General features: G+C 40.3%; 1 protein-coding gene across 2 annotated transcripts in view; it reads left to right on the plus strand.

Annotated features, from left to right (window-relative positions):
• Nucleotides 1–27,373, plus strand: part of mdga1 (MAM domain containing glycosylphosphatidylinositol anchor 1) — a 148,919-nt gene that overhangs the window by 90,066 nt on the left and 31,480 nt on the right. For both annotated transcript variants that reach the window (XM_088296407.1, XM_088296408.1), the window contains exons 5-11: nucleotides 5,393–5,589; nucleotides 6,913–7,045; nucleotides 13,700–13,969; nucleotides 17,081–17,410; nucleotides 18,658–18,957; nucleotides 22,407–22,667; nucleotides 22,902–23,050. In XM_088296407.1, the coding sequence (XP_088152533.1) occupies nucleotides 5,393–5,589; nucleotides 6,913–7,045; nucleotides 13,700–13,969; nucleotides 17,081–17,410; nucleotides 18,658–18,957; nucleotides 22,407–22,667; nucleotides 22,902–23,050 (1,640 nt within the window). The remainder of the gene's footprint in view (nucleotides 1–5,392; nucleotides 5,590–6,912; nucleotides 7,046–13,699; nucleotides 13,970–17,080; nucleotides 17,411–18,657; nucleotides 18,958–22,406; nucleotides 22,668–22,901; nucleotides 23,051–27,373) is intronic.

Raw genomic sequence — 27,373 nt, forward strand, 5'->3', positions numbered from 1 at the left:
GTTAATCACATCGACCTGCAGTTTAATAATGACATCATTAATTTTATATATTTTTTTAAATTATATATATATATATATATATATATAATTATATTAAATGATATATATATTTTTTAATTATATTAAATGATATATTTTTTTAATTTATTTTTTATTTATATTAAATTATATATATTTTTTAATTTTTTTGTTATATTAAATTATATATATTTTTTTTCTCATATATATATAATATTTATATATATTATATACAACATATATATATATATATATATTATTTTTTAATTTTATTTTATTTTTATTTTTTTTCTTAAATATGTAATCACTCTCTAGTGGAATGGTAGTACATGGCACTAATCTTACAGTTACTTGTGGATTGATTATTAAAATAAAGCTTGTTGATCCACAGCATGGAATCAAATTGAGTGTTCGCGTAAGCAAATAAATCAATACAATTGATCATCACTTTAAAAAACACTTTTTTTATGTTCTTAGAAAAAGGCAAAAACAACTGTCTGAAATTAAATGCATTTACATTATTTCTCTTGAATTGCACATCAAATCAAGCTGAACGGCACCAATCCTTGCTTAACTGAAGAGAAAATAGCTCCTCATTAAGCGCTAATACATTTTGTTATCATAAATGTAGTTTGTTTTATCTTGCTTATTAGGAGGCACTGAAAGGAGTTGTGCAATGACCTTGAGTGAATCACAATCCAATCAAGTGCTTACTCAGACAAGCACGTTTGCTGCGCCGTGTTGGACGATAGCAACTAAACATCTCGGTCTCATAATCACCCCTCACCGCACATACACGCGTAGAGCACACACCAGGTCGAATTCTCTTCCATGACACGCTCTCACTCAATTGAGCCTGTCATCTTCTCTTTGCTCCCTTAATGGCCGTCTACTCCCTGAGCGCGATTAGGCAACAGAACATGATATTGGAAATCAAAGAGGATTTGGTGGCTCGCGGCGTCGTCCTCTTACGGGGCGGGGGGGGGGCAGTGATCGGCGAGCAGAGGTCAACTTGTTATAAAAACACAGTTGACTTGTTACAAAGGCTCACTTGCTCAACCGTGGCTGCCCCAATGGATTATTTCGAAGGAAATTACTGTCACTTGTATGTGCTGTGTGATGAAGGCATCGCGCGCCACCAACATGCTGCCTTTCGCTCGTTTTAAGTGGGGGAAAGAAAGAGTGCATAGGCACTCAGCCCTGCTGCTGTTAATGAAAATCCAGGAGTAATTGACTTGTCTAAAAAAAAAAAAGGTTTCTTATTGCCAGTCGATTACAAAGAAAGCAGAAAAGATTCTTTTTGGTCGCGATAGAACTCTAAAACTCGCTTCAAAAATAGTTCCTTGGCATCAAGATGCCACCAGATGGTCACAAAGCACGACTTTGTCTGAATGAAGCTCCTCGACTCACTTTCCTTGGAACCAAACGGCTAAAGGATGGCATCCAATTGGTGTGGAACTGACAATTTTTATGAATAAGGCCGGAGGGTCGAGGACGGACGGCTGGGGGACTGACGGGCAAAAGAGGGTCAAGTGCCCAGCTCTGTCGTTTTCCAAACAAATTACAAATGTGTTTGGACTCTCTTCTTCTCTTCTCACATGTTTTTCTATCTCTTAGCACCCCTTGTTGAGGCTCTCCTTCCTTTGGAATAAGTGTCGCAGAAAAATGATTTCAAGTTCTATTCTCAAATGAAAATGTGTGTGCGAAAGGTCGTGGGGGGGGTGTGGCTGGCGGAGAAATTCAGTAAGACAGTAAACAGATGTACATTAAACGCTACGGCCAACAAAAGCAGGTGGAGTGGAAGTGATCTAAGCTGTGTGCGTAAAAGGGAAGACTGTGGGGAAATCAGAGGCTTCATTAAAGTTTCATCCAGTTTTTCTGTACACTTGCAGTTTCATCTCGCCTTTCTGTTTACTTGGGCCCCACAACCACCAAAGTTTGACTCACCGCGGGAGCTTACTTGTCATGTAAAACTCAACGAGGAAATGTTGGGAGGATTGTCCTGGATAACAATTACTGTCTGTTCAGTTGTGATTGACAGTCAGAGAATCAATTGTTGTCGTCGTAGAACTGCAATGCATCAATAGTGAAAGCCTCAACAATAATTTGTGTGTACCTGCATTAGAATCTTTCATCTATTATTAAATACAAACATTTTAAGAAAAAATATCACAATATTTCTACTGCTAAATAAAAGGCTTGTATATGAAATTTATTTTTTATATATATATTATATATATATTTATTTGTATGTTATATGTATTTTTTATATATATATCATATATATATATATATATTTATTTATTTATATATTATATTTATTTTTTATATATATATTATCTATATTATTTACTTTTTTTAATAATTGTCAACTATTTTGTTGCTGCACAATGAAGCTTGTAAATGCAAAATATGATTTTATTTATTTTATTTTTTGATGAGGTTTAAAGAAGCATAGTCACAGTGAAATGGTTCACCTGCCTGACTTTTGTATGTGCGGCTGACTTGTTAGTACGATGTCCTCACAGTTCCTGTGTGGAGTTTGCATGTCCTCCCCGTGCCTACGTGGGTTTTCTCCGGGTACTCCGGTTTCCTACCACATTCCAAAAATGGTAGGGTTGGAGACTCTAAAATTGCCCCTACGTGTGATTGTGAGCATTAGGCTTATTGTACCCTGCGATTAGCTGGCAACCAGTCCAGTGTGTTCCCGCCTTCTGCCTGAAGACAGCTGCGATATATTCTTTTTTTCTCACACCTCACTCGATCAAATAGCATGATCCCTACTGACTATCCGGTAATTTCCTTGAGAAACCACTGTCTCTATTTGTTTGTGTACTTGTCAATCTTCCACCGACAGAATGACAGCACTCGTTTCCCTTCTGTCACACAAACTTGTATTAGATATTCAGGTTTTACCACCGCATTGCAAATAATCGACCAGGCAAGGACACAAATCTAGTCTGCCTCAACACAATCCCCCCAAATCAAGTAAACAAAGTTGAATGTGTTCATCCCGACGCTTTTGCCAGATCTCCTTCACACGCAGTCACACATCGGCAGTGCCAAGATGAAGTATGCCGATACCTTTGATAAGCGCCCAGCTTTTGAAGGCCTGTGGCTGGCATCGCCTCTCACAGGGCCCGGTGCTGCCATGCTGTGTTGCCTCCTGCTGGGCCTTTTGTCGCGAGCGGCATGTTGTCGTTATCGCAACGAGGGCGTCCGCGTTGAGATGAAAGTGAGGGAAAACAGGTGAACACTTCAGAGCGTGTTGGAAGAAAATCTCCGCCAAACAGATCGAGAGCAACTTTAATATGAGAGATGTATTAGAGTAAGAAGCTTAGCCGGGGTCACTCACAGTACACCACGCTGAGGTTTTGCTTGAATTTGGACTTTTTAGATGACTTCTCTGCAGGAGGCATTTGCTATGCTGAGCAATCAGAACAATATCTGAACAGCATTACGTGCTAATATTGGGTGTCGGTCCGTTGGATTTGACTTAAACGCTCTTATGTAGTTGTTCCGGTGTCATCAAAGCACCCAAACCATGGAGTCGCTTACAATTCATGACCAAGCGTTACAAATGTGCCACAATTGTGAACCAATCCTGAGTCGGACTGTGGGGACAATTCTGATTGGCTGTTTGATGTCCAATTGGACACAATTTGGGAAACACGTCGTCATGCCGTGTTGCGTCATGGACGTTTCATTCATGTTGTTAAGCACATAAGTTTTTATTTATTTTTTTTTGCATTCATCCCAAAAAGGAAAATAGTATTTTTTTGTTGTCGGCAAAAAGGCAGGTTGGTTTTGTTAAGTGAAAAGTAAAGTACCGGACTATAAGCCGCTACTCGATTTTGAACGGTGCGGCTAATACAGCGGTGTGGCTTTTCCGTGGATTTTTCTTTTACCAGTAGGGGGTGCTCTATAGTTCGGAAAATACGCTCAATAAATCTTGATTTATTATTTTTTTTTTTTTCCTTTGTTCAGTTCTGTTTTAATTAGCAAAGTAGTTGTCGTGTTAAAAGGCATTATTTAAAAATCTGTTTATGTACCTTTATGTGCATTCACAGTAAAAAATCGTTGTGTAAATGTAGTAAACGACTTTTTTTTTCAGCATAGAACACTGCGGCTTATAGTCTTGTGCGGCTTATGTACGATTTTAAAAAAATAAATAAGCATTTTTTTAAATCAAACGTCTGTTTATTTATTTATTTTGCTGAAAAAAAAAAAAAAACAAGTGTCTTTTTCTAGATAAAAAATGTGATAACTCTCGAGAATTGGGATTTTGTCATTTCCCTTTCTCCGACATGCCACCATTGTTGTTTTTTGTTAACTACATCTCAGTCATCTTTTGATTGCTGCTGCATTCACGTGTCAAGTCTTCCGATGATCTACAGTAACCAGGGGCACGTAATCTAAGATTTGCGTGTGTAACGCAACCCCTTGGTGACGGCGTTGGCCTTTTCAGCAGCGCGACAAGATCTAGCATGCTTAATCTACACATTGTTCCTCTCAAATATGTCAGATTAAGAATGCAATCAGTCCAGAGAATGTACAGTTCTTCCCCTTGTTACTTTGCCACGCTCGCATGATGGAGTTAAAGGAACACAGCTGCGACAAGCTCCTATGAGATAGAATGCAGAGGAACGACGGATGTTTGCGGTTTCACCATGTTTGACGAGCATATTATTTCAATTTGGCCGCGTTAAATGCACATAACTTGACACGAAGGCGTCTGCATAGAGCGAGAGGAGCGGGGATGCTGATGAGAAATGAAAGTGAGGGTGAATTTTGAGAAATGGCAGATATGGTTGTGACAGCAAGTGAATTGCACCCATGATGGGAAAGGCATTGAGGAAGTCAACATGGACGCGAGAGAAATTTTTAGATAAGATTCAAATGAATTCAATATTTTTGACAGCGCTTTTTTTAACAGTATGTCGTAAATTCAATGAATGCAATTGTGCTGTTATTTTATTTTCTTCCCCCTATACCAGGGGTGTCAAACTCATTTTTGTGGACGGGCCACATCGTAGTTGTGGTTTCCCTCAGAGGGCCGGTGTGACTGCGAACCCATATAAATTGATTGGAAAGCCAGTTTTGAAATCAGAAGCTAGTAAGTAATTGTTCAACATTTTTTCAATTTATTTTAAAAGGGGAGGATTGGTAACAAATAAATGGCAATATCTCACATCTCAGTGTTGTTAAAAGTGAAGAAAATATGCTAGAAACAGGAAGTTGATGCAGATGATTTGCCCTTTGCGGGCCACATAAAATGAGGTTGCGGGCCAGATCTGGCCCCCGGGCCTTGAGTTTGACACCTGTGCCCCTAGACAATAAGTGGTGAGGTCTTATTTGTTTTCATCTTTTCCAGACCTGGACACACCAGTTTTGACCGTTCACCAGACCATCAGTGACGTGCGCGGCAGCTACTACCAAGAGAAGACTGTGTTTCTTCGCTGCACCGTCAACTCCAACCCGCCTGCTCGCTTCATCTGGAAGCGAGCAAACGTGCTCATCGAACAAAGCAAAGACAACGGAGTGGACATCTACGAGCCACTTTACACTCAGGTACCAAGTGGTCGCCGTAGTTGCTGATCAAATGAATCTCTATCCACCGACCAACCAATCATCCAAAGCAGCGAAACAAAAAGCTCGTTTACCTGACAGTTGAGTAGAAGCACCTGAAGCCAAAATCAAACTGTGGAAGAGTTTTTAGTTCTGGATCTGGATGTGACACCTCTGTCCAGCTGTACCGTAGAAGGCAGTCCACCAGCTTGGACATTTCCGCTGGATAAAAAATAAATGTATAATAAAATAATAAAAAAAATAAATAAAAAAATAAGGCGGTACACCTAGATGGAAAAAATAGAAACATTGAGGATGCAGTTGGTGCAACCATCAAGCACCAATATTCTCCTTCTCTGACTGTCATGGCCAATGACGAAAAAAGTGGAAAAATACAAATTCAAGTGAAAAATTAGCAGCGCTATTGTAGCATGCCGCCAAGCTAAAGACACCATCTTGGAACTCCAACAACAATTTACTGAGCATTCAAGCGGCATAATTATTTCCAAACTAGCTCCTGCCTCCTGTCTTCCAACCTCCCCTCGACTATTATCAGCGCAACCTGCCCCTCGTTTGACCCAATTTTTCAACCGCCCATCCTTGGTTGCGCACCAAACTCATAAACACCCTCCGCTCTCCAAGTCAGAAATGTGGCTCGATGACATCATATCTGCCTTCTTCATGATTTCACTGCCTCACCCGGAAGATTTTCAAATCGTCCATTCAAGCATGAATACTTTATCGTTTAATACAACAAAGGAGAATGAGTAAAAATTCTGTGAGCTGGAATGCCCTTGTGTAATTGTTTCAAGCAAGCCACACTATCAGTTACCAATCTGTGAGTTGTAGTAAACAAAACAAAATTCTTCAAGCGTGACCTCCCAGTCTGAAAGGACAAGCGCGACGGTTCCTTTTTTTTTTTTTTGACTCCGTTTTCTCAGAGTATCAAAGTGGAGCACAAAGCAGATTCCCCGGAGTTCAATTGTCCCGGCAGCAGAGTACAGTACTCGTCAAGACCGGCTAGGAATTGATTAGCCCAGCATCTGCGACCGACGCTTCTGCTGTATCGAACAAACGCGGCGGGTAGCGAAACAGTCGGGAACACAGATCTGCCATCGCAGTGGCAGATCTTATTGGTCTGTGGAAATAATTGGGGCATGTGTTCGTTTGTGTGTCTATTTATCATACTATACGGCTCATAAAAAATGGAAGAGCAGATTTCAATATGCCTTTGGGAAAAAATTAAAATGAAGCCAACAGATTTGTTTTTCCGTCACGTCGTGTCCAGAATCAACAGCAAGAGTTTGTTTTCTTTGACACTTTTAGGGTGAGACCAAGGTCCTGAAGCTGAAAAATCTGAGATCAAAGGATTTCGCCGATTATACCTGCCAGGTGTCGGTTCGGAACGTGTGTAACATTGAGGACAAGTCAGTCACCTTCAGGCTCACCAACAGCACGTGTAAGTAAAAACGCAAGGGGCGAAAATATGCCGTGGTCACCGATGATCACATCTGTCCTCTTTAAGTCGTCTCTATCCATGCCTGTTCAGTCTTTGTTCCTCCGCCTTTTCGCTTTCCCCTCAAATTTGCCAAGCCTCTCCTCTCGTACGCCATTGTCAAGACGTCTTGTTGAAAAAGCATCACAGGGCCAGTCAGTTGCAATTCAGTTGTCACGTTGCCTGTTCTCTCCAATTCTGTCCGCAGTGCTCTATCCATCTCCACACCACCGCCCTGCAACAACATTGCCATTGACAGCTCTGTCAGCCTCATTATGGTCAAAGTGATACACTGCGAGGGAAAGCCCGACATGAAGCTGGTTTATTGTTTTTATTTTTAGCTATTCGCAGCAATTTGCAATACTTTTTTTTTCTCAACCATAGGAGTTTTGATGTGCAGCATAACATCCAAAGCCTGTGCCTGATAAGTCAAATGGAGTGTCGAGTTTAAACTAGTGAGGGGTAAATGAAGCTTCAAATCCGCTTCATGAACCAGTTGTCGTATTTTTGGACTCCTGTGGATGGCACTCTCGGTTCAGCATTGGGCTGAGGGCACACCGACTTGCCACTTTTTAAACCCTTTATTTGAACCAACAGTGCCATCTAGAGGATTCAAAAATACAACAACTGGTTCATGAAGCAAATTTGAAGCTTCATTTTCCCATCACTAGTTCAAACGGTCATGACATCAACATCAAAATGACAATATCGCTCTGAAAACACATGCAAACATCTTGCGTCAGGTATCTTCAACGTGTGAGTATTTTTACTTTATTTTAGTCTATTTGTTTAAATATATTTTGTGTCTGTTGTGAGCCAGGAAAATAGAGAAAATTATTTCGCAATAAGCCACAACTCAAAGTTTAATCAGCCTCATGGAACAGTCTGTGTTCAAAGTTTGAGGTTTCGCCGTTCAATTTTTAAATAAAAAAACTATTTCAGTCATTAATGTAGTTATTCTCAGCCTTTATTCGTATTAAGAAGCGTTACTTGTGAAGCTGCTGAATGACCTTGGAAAAGAATCATATTATCTTAATGGTAGCCTCTGCTGGAAGCTTTGCGTGACTCTCCCGAATTGAGTTTTGAAATGGAACATAATAACGTGGGCTTTCCTTTTAAAGTGTGGAAACAAAAAGCGATGGTGTTCACAAAATGAAAAGTGAAAAACTCAGAGGAAAAAAAGGACTGAAAATCTGAATCAGGTAATACAAAGACCTGACAAAAAGAAAAATCCCATTTTGCTATAATTATTATAATAGATCGTAAGAGAGTGATGATCAGAGATGTATTTTCAAATTTTTTGTGCAAGTTAACAGTTTATTTAATAACCAAGACTACATCACACACACACACAACGCTTGGTGCTGGCATAACTGAGTTGCCAAAACAACCAATTGGACTGAACCTCACAGCTTCATAGTGACAGGAAACCACGTGTGTGCGTGCATTAGTGTGAAGCAGTTAAATGAGAGTTAATCGTCTTTATTTTTAATGACTGCAATGTAGTATTGTGGAGAGAACTAATTCACACCAACCTGAAATTGTACTAAAGTGCACAGACTGTAAAATTGTGCTCATTCAATGTTTAAAATTATATATATATATATTTCCTCCAGAAATAAATATATATATATATAAAATATGTATATATATTAGTATCTTATATTTAAGCTAAAAAGGAGTGTCAGCACTCAGGAGACATTAATGGGCTATAAAATGACAAATGCAGTAAAATAGGGTAATGAATTTCAGCATATCTAGCAACATTACGCATTATAGCAGTCCCTTATCAGGCTGATGTGAAGTGGCATTTTAAAATCCCATCCTATGGTTAAAAAAAAAAAAAAAAAAACAGCGGGCAACAGCAATGAGGTGCTTAACAAATGGAGAAACAGAGATCCTGTAGAACAAAGCCAGTTGTTTTCATCCGATATTTAATTTTTAATTATCCCTCGCTGAGCTTCTGTGTGTCCTTGTGGCGTCACTCCCCACTTTGATTAGATTGCCCCAACTGGGGCACGCCATCACTGCTGCTTCACTGCGGCGGGAAATCGGCGATTGATTGATTTTGGGATCATCATCCCAGTCCTGCCACTTAATGACGGCAGCTGCCAGATCCTCTTCCTCTCGAGTAGGAACACGGCACCAATGAAGGGGCGTGAGGCTAAGCTTGCTTGGAACAATGTTGAATGATACAACAAAATATTCGCTCGGCATGACATTTCAACTGGAAATGGCGGACGAGTAATTAATTCATGCTCTTCATCACTTTATGGCGCACTCGTTTAAATGCTTCAACTTTAAGCAAGGTACACACATACTGAATCTTAAAAAATTCAGACATTTGTTACTAAATATTATACATGTGTGCAGATAATTGAAGCAAACACGCATGGAAAGTAATATGAAGTCCTCTCTTGTGCAGACAAAGCATTAAATTGTTTTTCACCATTTCCGTTTTTCTGATTTTTCAGATTTATTTTTTGTTATGTTTATGCTTAAAACGGAATTCAAAATTCACTTGGCAGAAATACTGCATGCTGCAGATGTCCTGCAAGTTTTGGTTCGCCAATTTCCAGTGGGCTCAACAATTGACCTTTTTTATGACTGTGAACATTTTGTCTCCATTTAATGAAATCATTTATTTATTGCTTTAATAAAAACATTTTTTTTTTAAATCTCCCGTTCGGATAAAAAGCTGTCAAAATTTCCTTCAAAGTAATTCATTGTCAAACCGGGCTCTAAAAAGATTTATTTTTCTCTATCTGTAGCGCCTTGCACTTGGATACCATGCAACACACGCACACACGCGCACACGCGCACACGCACACCCGCACACGCACACACACCCACACACACACACACACAGAGGCAAGGGACGTAAAGGCATTTAGAGGCATGAATTCAGTGCCTTAAATCAACAGTGCTAAAAAAAAAAAAAAAAAAAAAAGGCGCAAAAATCTCTATATTGAATCTCTATAGTTCCGTTTCCCTCAAACTAAAAAAAAAACAAAAAAACAGCTCAATTAAATTTGGACCTTCAACCCTGCTGTCACAAACCAAGTCCTTGCGGCCCTAGAGTCTGGCGCTCCCATAAATGTTTCATTATTATCATTGCATGTCTGTGCCAATTGGCTGGGAGGCGCCATGCGATTTCACAGAGATGTTTTTCGGTTCAGTTTGAATACAAATTGAAGTTTCGGAGTATGCTTCCCTGCATGAAGGGTTAAGACTCTATTTAAAAATGTAACAGCCGTGCAGTGGAAATGGAAAAAATGTCCCTGAAACACTTCAACATGACCAACTGTGTATTTAAAGCAGGGGTGTCAAACTTATTTTTATGGACGGGCCACTAGTGATGGGGAAATGAAGCCTCAAATTTACTTCATGAACCAGCTTTTGTATTTTTTAGTCCTCTCTCGAAGGCACTGTTGGTTTTATAAAGTGTTTAAAAAAAATGACAATTTTGCGTTCTTTCAGTCCAATGTTGAACCGAGAGTGCCATCTACTGGAGTCCAAAAATACTACAACTGGGTCATGAAGCATATTTGAAGCTTCATTTCCCCATCACTACGGTCCACACCGTAGTTATGGTTTCCCTCCGACAGAGTTAGGCCTGTGAAGCCATATAAATGTATGATCACCCTACGTTATGCAACAAATTGATGGAAAGACAGTTTTGAAATCAGAAGCCAGTATGTAATTGTTTGCTCAACAAATTTTTCAATTTATTTTAAAACGGGACGATTGGTAACAAATAAATGTCCATCGCTCATATCGCAATGTTGCTAAAAGTGAAGAAATTGTGCTAGAAATAGAAAGTTGGCGCACGTGATTTGCCACTTAAAATAAGGTCGCGGGCCCGATCTGGCCCCCCGGCCCTTGAGTTTGACACCTTTGATTTAAAGTTTAACTGCAAATTCAACTACGATTAACTGTCATTTACAGGATATAATATCTTTCATTTTCATCAACAAAGTTGGTTAAAAGTAAACATTTTTACAACATTTTCGTCGTCCTCTTTCAAATCAACCTGGGTAGTTTTTAGTGCCGACATTATGAGCAATTCACTTTTCTTTATGGGTATGGTAAGTGCTTTATCTGGCCTGTTAAATGGATATCACTCTGGCTGTGTCAATAAACTCTGAGCGTGGTTATCTCGTTGAAGTGCAGGCTTGTTTTATGTCGCCGCGGTATTGGATTGTTATCATATTGTGCAGGTGTATCGAATTTTGCGGCCAGTGAGTGAGTATATCGAAATATGAGGCCGGAGAGAGCCTGTCGTGCCGAGAACACCTATGGAAAGTGTTGACAGCATGACAGAGGGAAAATGGAGAGTCGAGCGAAAGAGAAGGCGTGTTGAGGATGGAGACATTTGTTAGCTGCTTGTAAAGTGCGCCGCTGCAAATCCCATTAGTTTGGGGACGAGCGGCGCCCGTTCCCACTGTCGGCATCACCCACACATCCCTCGGAAATTGAAGCTATAATTCTCAAATCCGCACTTCCCCAACATGATTCACTTATCTCTTCACTCACGTATTTGTTTTGGTTTTTTTCCACACACATTTTTTATCTTTTCTATTTTGAAATGACAATTTCTTTTTTATCCAATGAGCACACAGTGACCATTTATGTGATGGAGTGTTTATAGGCAACTCAACTGCTGATGTAATCGCCGTGTGTAGTCCACAAGATGACATTGTAAGTTAATTTCAAGAAACTCGCAGATATTGTCGAGACCTTCCGCAATGAGATTTCAGGTTATTTTTGACGCTTGCGTCACATCACGTCATATCTCATTCCATTATCATTGACATTGTATATATCTTATTTTCTTTAGTAAAATATGCTGCTATTTGGTTTACATTTTGGGCTTCTACCTCCTTAACTCATTCACTATCAGCCGAGTGAAAAAAATGGATCTTTGACGGATTTATCCGTCAATGGCAGTGAGTGAGTTAAATTTGGATGTATCCATTAAAAATGGGGAGACTGTTTTTCCTAACATTTTCTTCATTTAAATGTAAGGCTTTTAGAAATGCTAAAAGTCTTCAATTTAGCTAAGAGATTTCCCTTGGTACATATTTTTACACTCGACTATTAAGGAGGAAGCACGGCGGACGACTGCTTAGCACGATGGCCTCACAGTAGTGATGGGTAAATGAAGCTTCAAATCTGCTTCATGAACCAGTTGTAGTATTCTTGGACTCCTGTAGATGGCACTGTCTGTTCAACATTGGGCTGGAAGCACACTGAATTGCCATTTTTTTAAAGCAACAGTGCCATCTAGAGGACTAAAAAATCCAACAACTGGTTCGTGAAGCAAATTTGAAGCTTCATTTTCCCATCACTACTGTGAGGCTATCGTGCTATCGCCGACGTTGTTCCATATTGTTTTTATTTCACGACGCTGCACGTGTGTGCGTAGTCTCTTGAAGCTGATTGGCTATCGCCGCCGACGGACTGAGCAGGCCTGAAATAATAATAGAACGATGTCTGACGGACAAACGTGTCCACCTCTGCGTCTTCATACATACACATTGTAGATGAGTAATTCAGTTAAATGTTCTTCTGCCAAATAAATTTTGTTTGCTTACCGGACTGCCGCTGAAAGTCAAATGATCAATTCACAAAGAAAACAAACCGTAGCTTATCGTGGGCCGTCAGCCACGTTTTTTGTTTACTGTTGACTGGGACATTTTAAGGTCGGAGCTAGAAAGCTGCCAATGAATTAATTTTTCCCCTCTGCACTCGTCAATGTGAAATACGCAGGGGAGGCTTGTCATTTCCGAGGGTCAAACTGAACTGACGATGCCTTCACTTTTGTTCCGAAAAAGCGTCATTATTGATGACCAGATTGGCGTTGATTGATGAAGGCGCCAAATATTTGTATGATGGGGTGCTTCATGATTCATTAAAAAATGTGTTTTTGTCAGTTGGCTACGAAAAGTGGCTAAAGCGATAACGGCATCAGCATATGTGCTCATGTGTAAGAGCTTATTTGCATGAAGGCATCTGTTCTTGCTTTTCGTGGGGACTTTGTGTGATGTGCGTCTCTTTAATTTACCCAATTGCAGTCTGTTGAAAATGATTGGTTGATTGGATCCACTGAAAAAAATAAAAACTATTAGAGGAATGGATGGCTTCAGTCCTATGAGGAGGATCAAATTTCTCACTGTTTGATAAAAACCTGAAATCTGCTCTGAATTTGCTCTCTTCTCCTTCTGTCAGCTCCAACATGACTTTGTAAGCATTTTCTAGCTCCTCCTCAAGTGTAAAGTCAAATTGTGTGATACACACATTCACATAATTGGACCCAATTTTATTTCTTAGGTCCGATCAAAGTCAGCCAAGATCTGATTGTCGGATATTTCTGACTGATTATGCTGTAGTGTGGCGTAAAATATTTTAATCCACCATCGGCTCCAAAATGAGTGGAGGCCCAAAAAAAAAAATAAACACCATAATGCAATCTCGGTGAGAAACACCTTTCCCATACTGAAGTATTGAAGGTACCCTCATTAGCATTTTCATTTCTTCGGGTTTCATCATCAAATCATTCATTATATATCTCTCAGAATCCAAACGAACTAAATCTATGATTGCGTCACTTCCCAGCTCCGCCGATGGTCCTGCTGTCCGTCAACGACACGGTGGTGGCCGATCCCGGGCAGGATGTCGTCATCACATGCGAAGTGACCGCAGGTTTCCCGCCGCCTACTGTGATTTGGTCGCGCTACCCGGGACCACTTCCCCTCAACGCCAAGGTTCGCGGTGCCCAGCTGATTCTGAGGGCCGTTACACCAACGGACGCCGGTTTCTACAACTGCACGGCTGTCAACAATGTGGGCAACCCCGCCCGTAAGAACATCAACGTCGTTGTCAGGAGTAAGTATTAATAGTAAATTATTTACATTCAATTTTATTTAACTTTACTCTTGATAGTATAGCCCTATTTAGGTATACTATCATAACTTCAAACAAATTCGTAAAAAATAATAATTGAATAATAATGAGGCATGACACCTTTCTCCACTCAAACAACCACAGCTGCAAAGTGATGTACATGAAATCAAAATCAGACAAAAGAAAGACTATCCAGCACACGCATCAACAGAACGCACAATCTGTCTGCCCGTGCCTTGATCATACTTTGAAAAAATTGCATTCAATTAAAAAAAAAAAAAAATTTTAAATTGCCTACGCCACAACTTAGACCTGCTTTTCGCTCGTCTAAAGTCGAGTCAACTTTCCGTCACCAAATGGTCCAATCCAACACGAGCCACTTCTAAATTCCCCATTGCGTTAAACCAGACTTGCTCCAGCACAAAAATGAAGATGTGGCCGTTTTTCATGTGGCACACACATGCACCCGTGTATGGAAAATATAACTGGAGCCCTCTGAGTCAATGAACTCATTCAATCCAAAAGACGTATATATACGTTTTCAAAATTGTAGTCCCCGCCTCCCAAAGACGTATTTATACGTCTTAGCCTTTTGCGTCATAGCTCCGCGTTTTTATAGCATTAGAACACAATATTCTGTTGCAAAACGAGTCGACATCCAGAAAAACACTGGAATTGAAGGGTTTCCTCCAGTGAAAATTTCTGGGATTAAATGAGTTAAGAGGCACTGCTCACAACACTGGTGCGTGCTGCTGGCGTCATGTGATACCACATACGCAACTGTTCTTCTCACCTACTAAAGTGGCCTCCACGATTGCAATAACGGGGATGAATTTGTCCTATAGTCTAATTACTGTACCATCAACAAGACTGGGCGAGCTTTTATCTTCATGGGATGACTCCTGGAGCAGTTGAAAGTGGGTTTATCCTCTTTTAGGTCATGTCTGTTAAGCTTTTATTATTATTTTTTAATGGTTGGGAAAAAAAAGAAAAGAGGCCTCCCTTATTAAATCACTATAACATCAAACAGTGTAACAATACATTTGAATGTGCATTTTTAATGTAAGCAGTTGATCCCTCATTATGTTAAAACTGGTGAGAATCATGTCAGAATGGGAGGGTTAAGTATTCCTCTTTTGTTCACCCCCACCCTCCCCACCGTCGCTACCGAGGCCTTCCATCGCTTCGCCCCGGCGGCTATTTTTAGTCCCTTTAATCATCTTTATTCACTCCAATTAGTTGGAGCGGACTGGAAGCAATTAGCGAGAGTCTCGCCCGTTAGCTAACGCCGTCGACAATGTATGCTAGATGGCTTTCTCCTGTAAACCTAATGGGCCTGTCCGCATCATCGCACCGACACAGGTGACAAGGCAGCAAATGAGACACATACACATTTAGCGTGTGTGTGTGTGTGTGCATGAACACACACGCATAAGCGTATATTGAGCATTCTTGCATATTCGTCTGGCATGTCAAACATATGGTCAAGCGCCTCATGCGTGACTCGAGCCGGCATCTCCGAGCTGGTTTTAAAGATGTTGCCTGCATAAAGCTTGCATAAACTGTTCACTGCCTTTTCATCCCCTTTAAGGAGGGAAACACAACTGTTTGGTATTCAGCAGCGATCTCTTCTGGGGAATGTGTCGCTTTTGAAAGTGAAAATTAAATGTGACACTGTGAGAGTTACTCTTTGTCCTTGATTTTGTTCCTCTCTCGTTGCGACTTTCTTTTTTTTTTTTTTTTATTCCTTGCAAGGCCCCTTTTATGTCACACGTTTTCTTTTTTCCCCTCTCACTCTTCCTTCCTTAATAGCCTTTTTTTTTTCGTCTCTCTTTGTCGCTTTGAGTCATTTTGCATCATCCGTATGCCTCGAACCATTTGTCCCACATTCTTCTTTTGCCTCTAAATCTTTTTTCCTTTCACACAGTATTCCATTCTGGATTATCTAATTCATACTTGTGTATTTATTTTCAAAATCAAGTCGTCATGATTCCATCAATGGCATTACATTATTTTCATAATAATATTTTATCGTTGATAAATGTTTTGTTTTTTTTCAATCATGGACCAGCACAGTATTTCCCTCTATCCTTTTTTTTTTTGTTTTTTTTTTTGCACATTTATCACATTACATTGTTTTCGATCATCAAGCTATTTTTAATTACTATCTCAGTCGTAATGCTCGTACTGTAAAAATGGACACTCAAATCAATATAAAATCGCTGTAATGCCAAGCCCCCCCCCTCCCCACCGCGCCAAAACTCTTTTAATACATTACAAAAGCAAATGCGTACGTTACATCATCCCCGCAAAGCCATGTACGATGCAATAAATGAAACAATGATCCAACTAACACCGTGTAGAAAGCGGATCTGCAGCGAAGCTCGACAACGATCGAGTTTAACAAAACAAGCCATCTTAAATCTATCGAACCTTATTTTCACTCATTATTCTGTCAGAAGCATCCAGACGTTAAATTAAGGTGACAGTTATGCCAAGCAGCTTCCGCAGAACGAGTTTTGCAAGGCTTCTCAAATGTGCAGTATTTTTTCTCAAACTATTTTCAGCTTTTCATGATTAGTATGGGTTTGTAAAAAAAAAAAAAAAATGTGAATTAGTCCATATTTGGACTCTTGGGGGACAGTTACAACATGGTTTATGCATTTCTTGAAATAGTAATTCATTTAATTGTATTTTAATTATTGTTCTTTGGTTTAGTTACATCTATTTTTTTAATTTAAGATTTCTTTTGAGGATTATTTTTGCTTCTCTGCTTAGTTTTTTTTATTCTTTTAATTAAAATTTTTTCTAAACTTTTGAGATTTTTTAAATTACTGAACTTCAAATTTACGATGTAGTTCATATTAAATAATGTCCATTTGTCATTTATGTTATTTAAGTATATTTTATTTCACAATTCTAGAATAATTTTGAATTTCTTAAACCACCCAAATATTGTTTAACTGAATAAATAACACAAAAGCTTTTTACAAGTGATGAGAAAAAAAACATTTTGCATTGTACTAAATTTGTTTTAATATTTTCCACACAATATTTTAAGACTCAGTCGCCCTCCTTTCTTTGCTGACCCAGCTATGAGCAACCTGACCTTCCAGATTACTCCCGACTCCAACAAGGACAGCGAGACCATCCAGATGGGTCGGGACCTCAAGCTGTCGTGTCACGTCGATGCCAACCCTCAGGACAAGGTCAACTACACCTGGTACAAGAACGGCGCCTTGGTCTACAACACGGACAGTCTCATCTTGCTACGCAGCGACCCCGACATGGCGCCGGGCACCAGCAGTTTGGAGATCGTGGACATGAAATTCCGAGACTTGGCGACCTATAGCTGCGTGGCAAACTTCCCGGGGAGCAGCGTGCCAGAGCTCCGAGTGGATGTCAACATCTCCCAGAACAGTGGTAAGATCTTCCCCTTTTTCATTTTTCACATATCCGTGTCTATGAGTCGCATATTTGGATGACTTACAAAGCGTCTGTCAGTTAAAAGACAAAATGTCATATTGTTACATAATTTCTTCTCTCAAACTTTTGCCTTTTGAAATGTGCTCAAAGTTACTAAAAGTTGACAGCAGCTCATTGACATTTTTCTTTGCTGCTCTCTTATTAATACAGTACAAAAAAACTTGACACCTGACTTGAAACTTTTAAGTCCATAAAAAATAAATAAATAAATAAATACCTTCATATATGTAGTCATGAGCAGAGGTGACTTTACATATTTTAGGCATTTCTTTGGGATAAGACTTTAATTTGTACAAAGTCGGACAGGATAGAACTAAACTGATGGCTGCGAGTGAGCAAATGGGAGATTGAAATTGTAATATATATATGCGTATATATGTGTTCCCTCTTGAACAGTGGCAGGCCATGCATATCGCACCTAGGCCTGGTTTGTTGATTCCGCATAGCGCTGTCCCGTCATATCACGAAACGCGAGAAGGCTTTGCTGTCATCAACTCGCAATCTGATTGGCTATCGCAACTGTCTATCAGCTGTAAAAGCCCCCTTGAGACGCAGAACAGATGCCCGCACGATTGAATCTGAAGGCCTCGGGTGACCAGTGCGTGCTACTGGTATTATGAAATCTGCCTAGCAACACGAGCTAGCTGAATTCTGATTGGATAAAAACTCTAACCTAAAATTTCAACACTAGGATATAATAAGACATCAATGATCATGATTTTGCGATTATGTTAGGCCAGCAGCGAAGGCCTTGAAGGCCTTGACCGCCCACCACTGCTCTTGAACCACACTTGTGCTTTCCTCTCAGCCCCTTGTCTGTCCCATTTGACGACAATTAATGCCAACAAGTTTGCACTTTACTTTACTCCTTATGTAATTAGCCACAATGTTAGCGCTCCACACTGATCGGCCATTGCGTTTCACGGTTCCCGTGTTGCATTAAGGCGGTGTGATTGTTCAATAAAATGAGCCTTGTTAACGTCGCTTTCTTTTGTACCTTTTTATTCGCCATCTGCCTCTGTTTTCAAGTTTAACTGTCAGACACCATCTGTGGTTTTTATATGAACGTTCACCTCTTACCCTCGCACATCCTAACCGCTGCCTTGCATACTAAGTCATAAGCCGCGATCATATGTTGGTTCTATTAATAAATGTTCAATATTTTACATCTTTCCCCGCTGTAGTATCTCCCCCAATACTGACGGTCCCTGCAGGAGGTCAGGTGGTTAGTGCCCGAGAAGGCGGGACCGCTGAGCTCGTGTGCTTAGTGATGGATGGCAAACCACGTCCACCGATCCTGTGGTCCCGCACGGAAAAGGACCTGCTGATGCCATCTGGGAAGGTAGTGGTGGAGACGCCCGATGGCCGTTTGAAGCTGAGAAACGTAAGCCGCGACATGATGGGGGCTTACCGCTGCCAGACTGCGCCTTACAACGGACTCAACATCAAACGGCGAGAGGCACAGGTCCAGCTCAATGTGCAATGTAAGTGAATATTTTCACCTCAGAAACACATTTTTTTTTTAGTTCTACAACAGGAACACTCGTTGGGCCTGTTGAGCCCTGGGCAACTTTTGGTCCTATGATAAAGCTAGGAATTGATTTTTCTTACATCGATCCTGACTAGTCTACTAAAGTAAACACAACCAAAGACTTTTGATGGTCCGAAGATGGTTGGTGAGTCGACTTTCTTCTGACATACTGTTGGTATCAAATCTATTCCCAAATCGATTCGCCACCCCGTCTGAGTTTACACCCGCCAGAGAACAGAATTCCTGCACATTTGATTTTCGGCTCCCTTTGACATCCCCTCGTTTGTAATTATTTTATTGTCCTTTAATTATTTAAGTCAGCTAGATCTTGGGGTGTTGTACCTGAAGTAGTCTAGAGCAGTGGTTCTCAAACTTTTGTCAGTGATGTAGCCCCTGTGAAATGGTTTTTCAGCCAAGTACCCCTTAACTCTCTCTTCAATTGGTTGACGTGTAATGAGAGGTGACAAGTTGGGTCGAACCATTTTCGGTTGGGGGGAGAATCTGCGTTTTAAAAAAAATGATATTGAATGAAATACAATTTTGTTTTATGACCGTATATTTTAATTTAATTTAATTATTTTTTAAGGATTTTTGTATGTTCGTTCGTATTATTTAAAATCTTCGGGACACCCAGGAGTTCCTTCAAGTCCCCCCACGGATACTTGTACCCCCATTTGAGAACCACTGGTACCGTGCATAAAAAGAAAGCTCAAATATTACCGTATTTGATAAGATATACTACAAAGTATATATGATATACCCGGAACAGAATGAAGCAGTTGAAATGATTGGATTCCATTGCGCTCCTCTCGTCCGCGAGGATTTACAGGCCTTGCTAATGCAAGGCGGGCGGAAGGGCAACACTGTGTGAGCCCTGCTGTCCACACTGGCCAAGCCTGATTAATGGACCAGGTGGCCACCCCGCTCTTGGTGCAGGGAGAAACATAGAGATGAGACACAACGGATACACCAGCAAGAGCGTGTGGACGAAAAACAGTTTTAAGAGCGAGCCTGAAATGGAAAGGTGGCATTAGGAAAGACGGGGAGATGGATGGTGAGATGCTACGATTTAAAAAAAAAAAAAAAAAAAAGTTTTTGTCAGGTTATGGTGATGGAAAACACACTAAGCAAGATGGTTAGATAATACGGTGACAACAGCTCGGAATATGTTGGAAAACCGATTCGACGTGTCTACATTTCACGGCGTTCGTAATTTGTGCCTCATTATATCGTTTTTTTTTTTTGGTTTGTCCATTTCGAACTGTTAATCGATGTGAGGGAAAGATGTCATTGTTTCGATGGCAGATGCAATTAAGAAACTCGCCCCCGCCCAACTCTGTTGTCTTCTCTCCATCTCACTTGGCTGTTCTTCCTCATTGCCATCCTCATCATCATCAATCAGCTAACGGAAGGGAGGAGCCTCTCTCCCTCCCTCACCCTCGACTGTCTGGTCCGGTCACGCCGTCCGTGTCTGCTCCCTTTCGCTCATATTTAATCATCGACTTCGCTCACTTTCACGCCGTACTTTTCCCCGTCATTCGTCTTCCTCGTTGCGTTCTCACGACCTGTCATCCGTTCTTGCTGCGTCCACACACTACCTCCTTCTCGAAATTGATTTTTTTTTACTGTGTTGATTGAAAATGTTAGGTCAGTGTGGCTATCCCGGGACGAATCTATTCACATTCAACAAAACAAATGCTTTATGAACAAGTAATTAAAAAATAAATAAATAAATAAATGAAGGATATTTAATCATAACCTTGAAATTTGCAAAAGGTTTAAAATTCCACCTGTAATCAAAGGATCACGTTTAATGGTCCAAAAGGGCAGAGACACCCTTGTTGGCCCGTGTGTTAAAAAAATAAAAATGTATCACATAACTCCCTCTTCTTTGCAGTTTAGCTCCGCCCTTGACACACGTTGCCAAAGTTAGACATCAGAATGCATACTGGATTTGCTTATAAACAGCACCAGGCAATTGTGAACGTACACTAATTAGACGACCCTTCACTCGCTCAGCCATCCCTCAGCGCCGTCACTTCGTACGCCTTCCCGTACATTAAATACATGCATGCCGGTTTGAACATTATAAACCAGGGGTGGGAAAACGTTTTGATTGGCGGGCCACATTGGGTTCTAAAATTTGACAGAGGGGCCGGACCAAGAGCAGATGGATGGAGTGTTTTGGTCACCTCATCTCATCGGAAAAAAAAACAACAAAAAAAAAAAAATTTAAATGAAAGTGAACAAAAGCATGACAACAAAATGTCTTTGACACACCACAGTATTTAGAAAATAAAAAATGAACAAGGTTTATTCATAAATTTTTTTTTCAAATTCAGCGGGCCGGATTAAAACGTTTGACAGGGCCGCATGTGGCCCCCGGGCCGTAGTTTGCCCACGCCTGTTATAAACTGTCTAATCGCGATGCGTACTGTTATATTTCATTTTATTTTCACTCATCTTTATATTTCTCTTCAGACCGTTGTGCCCATTGATTTCACCACTTGGTGTATATTCCATAGATTAGACGATAATTACACCTGCATCTGATAAACACGACTCATCATGTACTGTAGCCACGCTGCCTCACCCGTGGGACACGGAACAAATGATCTCATTTCCGTTAGTAAGGCAAGACTGTCGTCTTATGCTCGATTAGCCGGGGATGAACTTGCTTGCCTGATGATATGTGGTGGACTAATTTGCCTCTGTTGTGTCTTTGCTAACCACGGGGCAACAGCAGCTAGTCAGTTATTAATCCGCAGAGGCAGGTAGGTTAATTGTGGCTTGTTAGGTAGCTTAATAGCAGAGATGTTTTTTTTTTTGCTTCCTGGAAATCTCTCATAGTAATTCTGAGTCGGAGGTGTTCATTAAATATTTCTGTTTAAGTGGCCATCTTTCCAATGACATGGAATTAGGAGTACTTTTGTGAAGGATTTAGAGCCTTCATTTAGGATGACATGTTTTTGGAAATGTGGGAGGAAGCAAGTATGGGGAGAATATTTCGAGTCCAAACAGGAAGGCTGGAGCCGAGATTTGAACGACTAAGTGTAGAACTGTGAGGCAGACAACGATGTCGTGCTTATAAATCACGGAATGGTTTAAACACGGGAATGAAATGCTAAATAAATATCAACTTAGTAGGGTTCTGAGGTCTAAATCCTCGGGTTTATTATTGGAGCAAAGGTTTTCAAGTAAACATGGTGAAGCGGCATTTAGCCGGGATGCTGCATGCAAGTGGAATAAGTAGAAATGCTTTGAAATCCATGTAAAAAAAAAAGGATGCTTTTCTCCCACATTCCTTTGATTAAGGTCTTTTTTTTTTTCAAATCGATTTCACTCTATCATTTATAATGTAGATAAACCGAGTCAAACTTGATATCATTGTTGTCCTGACAGATCCTCCCATTCTGGACCCAGTGTATCAAGACACACGCGCAAGGAACTTTCAGATGGTGACGCTCAGGTGTTCGGTCCTTCGCGCCAACCCGCCACGTATCTCGGATATCCGCTGGTACCGCAATGGGGACTATATCCCCATGCCGGATCTGAAGGAGACCCCCGAGTTGAAATTCAAACTGGAGCCCGCCAACAACGGATCTTATGAGTGTAGAGTCAGCAATAATGTGGGAACATCCACATGCAGATTTAATGTCTCCGGTGAGTAAAATAAATAAATTAAAAAATGATGTGAAGACTAACTAAATCAATAAATCTTATTTATTGAGAATTTTTTTTTTTTTTTTTTATGAAAAAAAAACTTTCACACTGTTAATTGAACAACATTTCCTTAAAAAATTGGGAGCGCACAATTAAGTTTATTGATGGAATTGGAAGTGTTAGTGGAAGAGGTCAATAAGCTGACAAACTTCTTTTTCTTTCAATGTTCTCCAGCACAACCTTACAATGCAGAATTCTACTTCGACACGCCAAACCCGGTGAGGATTCTGAAAGGGAACAACTACTCCTACAACCTGCAGTGGACCCAGAAAGACCCAGAGGCCACAGATCGTATCATCGGCTACAGGATTTATGTCCGGAAGGTAACGCCAAAAGTAATGATGCACTGAAGGAACCTGCCAAATTTGTGGAAAGTTGGGGCTTGTGGTTCCATCACACTCAGGGTTTAAATCAGGTGTGGGCAAACTACGGTTCGGGGGCTACATTTTAATCCGGCCCGCCGAACTTGAAAAAAAATGATATAAATAAACCTTGTTCATTTTTTATTTTCTAAATACTCTGGTGTGTCAACGACATTTATATTGTTGTCATGCTTTTGTTCACTTTCATTTCAAATTAAATGTATTTTTTTTCTCCGATGATGTTCGCCGACGGTTTTAGTGTTTTTTTTGTTTTTTTTCTTGTCACGAGTAAACGTTGGCGCCCTTGCATGATGCTTGACGACAACGCGACATTTGTTTAGATCCGCAGCACTCGCAAATGTAACCACGATTTAACATTTAAGAGCTCTGGGAGAGCGAGTGAGTCTGTAGTTAATCAATTGGCAACTTCGAATGAACAATGACGTGCGCCTATTTTTATTTATTTATTTTTTTTCTGTTTTGTTTTGTTAGAACACTCTTCTTCTGACGCTCGCAAGTGTCAGCGAGTTTATTTTCAATATCACGAGATAATCTGAAGCGGCTGCATGCTTTTTAATCGGAATAATTGGCCATTTATTTTTCTTCTTCCTTTCAACTGAGCCCCTCAAGACTGCTTTTCTTCAGCGAACGTGTGTTTATACGCGCGTGCATGCCTTCGTGCAAAGCAGAATGTAGACCGTGCCAGCTTGCTTTTGTGCAGCTGAATAGTTGATTCTACTCCGATTTTAATAGCGGGAGGCTGGCCAAATGAGGTAAGACGACAGAGAGGAGGTGAATTAGCTGTGTCCTTCCCTGAGATTCCAATTTCATTGTATTTGACAAACCTTTCGCGTTTCCTCTCTGATTAGGGAAATAAAATAACACACACACACACACCCACTTAGCCTTTTTCCTGAATTTGTTGCCCACCTGTAAGCCTGCAGCGCTTCTGGCTGTTAATATCATATCAAAAATTGTACTTGAGAAAGAGTGTTGTTGCTTTAGAATACTGTGATGCAAGTAAAAGTGAGAAGTAGATTAAGAGTAAGTGGAATGATAAAAAAAAACACTTGTGTATAATGTTTGATTTTGTGTTTTGGAAATCAGACCATGAAAACAGAAATATAAAATTTGAATGTGCAAATTCAGATATTGGCCAGCAATATACCTAAAAAAATGAAATGAAATAACGACTATGTTATAACAAATTCTACTGCAAGAAATAGTCTTAAGTTGCTTAATAGTTCTTGTAGGCTGAATTGTGGCCATTTGTAAGCACATCTGTTAAATTTGGGACCACTAGGGTTGTAATGTCTAGGCAAGGCCACTTTATTTCTACTCCTCTTTTGATACACAAGGTAACTTAATGTGCCAAATTGTAAACTTTCATTTTGCGTGTGCCGTAGAGGCTCTTTGTTTAGTCTCCATGCGATTGCCAGCCCGTTTGATCGGTGAAATAAAATCAAATGTCAATAATCGTTACGCTGGAATGGTGAAACAGAGTCCCCGGACGTCTCTCCAATAAACCCAAACAAAAATATTACACAAGCAATAACAGATGAATAAAAATAAAAGTAGTGCGCAGAGTGTCGCTCAATTGAACAAACTCAAAGTAATATTTCTTGAATAATAATAATAATAAATTCGATTTGGAAGCGCCTTTCAGGACACTCAAGGACGCTGTGGACATGTTTATGTTTGATGCAAATAAATTGGGGGGGGTGGGTTGAAACATGAAAAACGGCAGTCGGGATCGATAGGGATGAAAAAAAAAGATGGAAATGAAAGGAAAAACATTCAATCTGGACGGTCCCTTCCGCTATTAACTAGAGGAGCAGAACATTGAAACGTAATACCATATCAATTTCACAAGCCATCTATCCCGGCAACACTTTCTACGGCTCATCCTCTTTACGCCTCAACACTCCATCTTTTTAGCACAGACCCGATGATGTGGGGCTCTCAGGGGACACATTGAGACGGTAACACGCAAGCTCTCATATCAGACGTGGTGGAGCAGACGTCGTTACGATAGAATTGACTTAGTTTTGAACAACAACCGCATGCAGCGCACGTGTTGTTGGCTTCTGATTGTTAAATTTGAAGTGTTAAGATAAGTTGAGAAAAAAACCCAAAACAAGTGTTTTTGTTTAGAAATTGTGCTCGTCTCGCTGATGTTTTTTTTTTTTTTTTCGGGTGAGCGGCGGTTTCGGCAGTCAGCAACGTGCACGCTGAACGTACAGAATACTTGTGAGTGTTTGGATGCGCTGCTACAGCCTGAAATTTGTAAGTTACAACAAGCTGGCGGACTGCAGATCAAACATTTAGGTCACGTCAACAGATGGACACACTTGGAAAACATGGGCACAAATCGGAGATATTCGGCTTTTTTTTCCCGGTTTGGTGAGATCACGGTGTGTCGGTGTGTGTATTATATTCAAGTGTGTGTTCCGGTAGCACCACATTTTAAGTCATTTGTAAACCATTTTTCACTTTTCACTCCTTCTTCTTTTCTGAATGACATTTCCCTAGTGATGGGTAAATGAAGCTTCAAACCTGTTTCATGAACCACTTGTAGTATTTTTGGACTCCTGTAGATGGCACTCTTGGTTCAACATTGGGCTGAAAGCACACTGAATTGCCATTTTTTTTAAAGCAACAGTGCCATCTAGAGGACTCAAAAATACAACAACTGGTTCATGAAACAAATTCGAAACTTCATTTTCCCCATCACAACATTTTCCTATTACATCATCCACAAGTGGCGCTCTTCCTGCACTTCCTTTTTAACACCATGTAGACTGCGCACCACTCCTGAATTGAATTGAATTGAACAAAAATGAAGGGAGCCATTTCGATTGGCCGGGACTCAAGTCGGCTATGCTCACCCCCACAACGGCGCAAATGCCCATTTCTATCAGCGGCCGTCTATGAAAATGCCAAAGAACTGCAGTTTGTGCTTGACTTGCTTGCGCTGGGCACGAAAACCGGGCCCGGAACGTTTTACGACTCGTACAGCTCGCTGGTGCATACCTCCCATTATCTGTATGAGAAAATTAAAAAAATAATAATAAATAAATAAAATAATTAAAAAAGAGAGATTGAGAGAGAGAAAATAAATTATGATGGATTAATATAATATATAATATAATATTAATATATATGGATGCAATATATCTCATGATGCATAGTAATCTATAATCCCTCAAGACCCCCCCCTTCTTCTAGTCTACATGCATATACACAAACAATGACTTCACATGCGCACAGCGAGTCATGAAAGAGATCCATTAATAGAGGATGAGAGAATAATTAACCTCACACTCTTTATTATTTGAAGAGGCCGCCTTCTCTCATGTTCTCAATCCATATTTAGTTCACATGCAAAATAGTCTGGCTCCATTGTGTGAATGCCTTCACAATCTTTCACGCATTGTTTGGCTTGTTATCTTACTAAAAAGGGGAAATATTTGGTGATTGTCATGGAAATGTTTGGAAATGGAACAAATTGCTGTTTTTCTAGCGAGGAAGGGAGCTTGTCGGTTTCATTGCGCTCACCGTTGATCAACAGCAGGGCAGTTATGGATTTGGAACGATGTACGACACGGCATGAGGTGTTTGAAGTAGCTGTGGTCGATCCCGGGAATTATACAAATTCTTCCAATAAAAGTGATTATTCAATTAAGACACCGATGAATTTTGAATATTGGACTCGAGATGCTCACGCGAGATGAATCAAAAATGTCATGTGTTGCTAATTACGTACAGGAAGTGTTTGCCTAAAAACTATCAATGCAAGCGTCGTTATAGTCTAAGGAAGTATTGAGATTAATTTATTTAATAAAATCTCGTGACGATTTGGAGGGGGATTATGCAAATAATTAAATTCAAAGACAGTCTCAGACAAGAAGCCTAAGAATGTTGAGTCTTAAATTGTGGCATACATTCCTGCCTCTTTTGCAACCTACATTTCTTTGAATTTATCATTTCAACCCAACATGGAATCGTCCATTCTCTGTCGACCAATCAGTGGACAGCAAAGCGTCACGTTCCGCACTACAAGTATAGCGCACTGCTCCCATCTGAGTTGCTCAAAACTCGGCTCAATCTGTTCAATGTCTTTACTCTGGAAACTAAAATGTTCTTATTGGTGCAAATGGGGCTTTTGTAAACTCTTCACAATTGGATCCGCTTCTTGAGTCACATGAGGAAGGTCAGGCCAAGGCACTAAACAAACAGCAGCAGCTCCAATAAGAGCACTTTTCAATTTGATCGTAAAAAGAT

The sequence above is a fragment of the Idiotropiscis lumnitzeri genome, chromosome 5 (genome assembly GCF_059441095.1).
Source record: "Idiotropiscis lumnitzeri isolate Australia: NSW breed Sydney's pygmy pipehorse chromosome 5, RoL_Ilum_1.0, whole genome shotgun sequence".
Lineage (NCBI taxonomy): Eukaryota > Metazoa > Chordata > Actinopteri > Syngnathiformes > Syngnathidae > Idiotropiscis > Idiotropiscis lumnitzeri.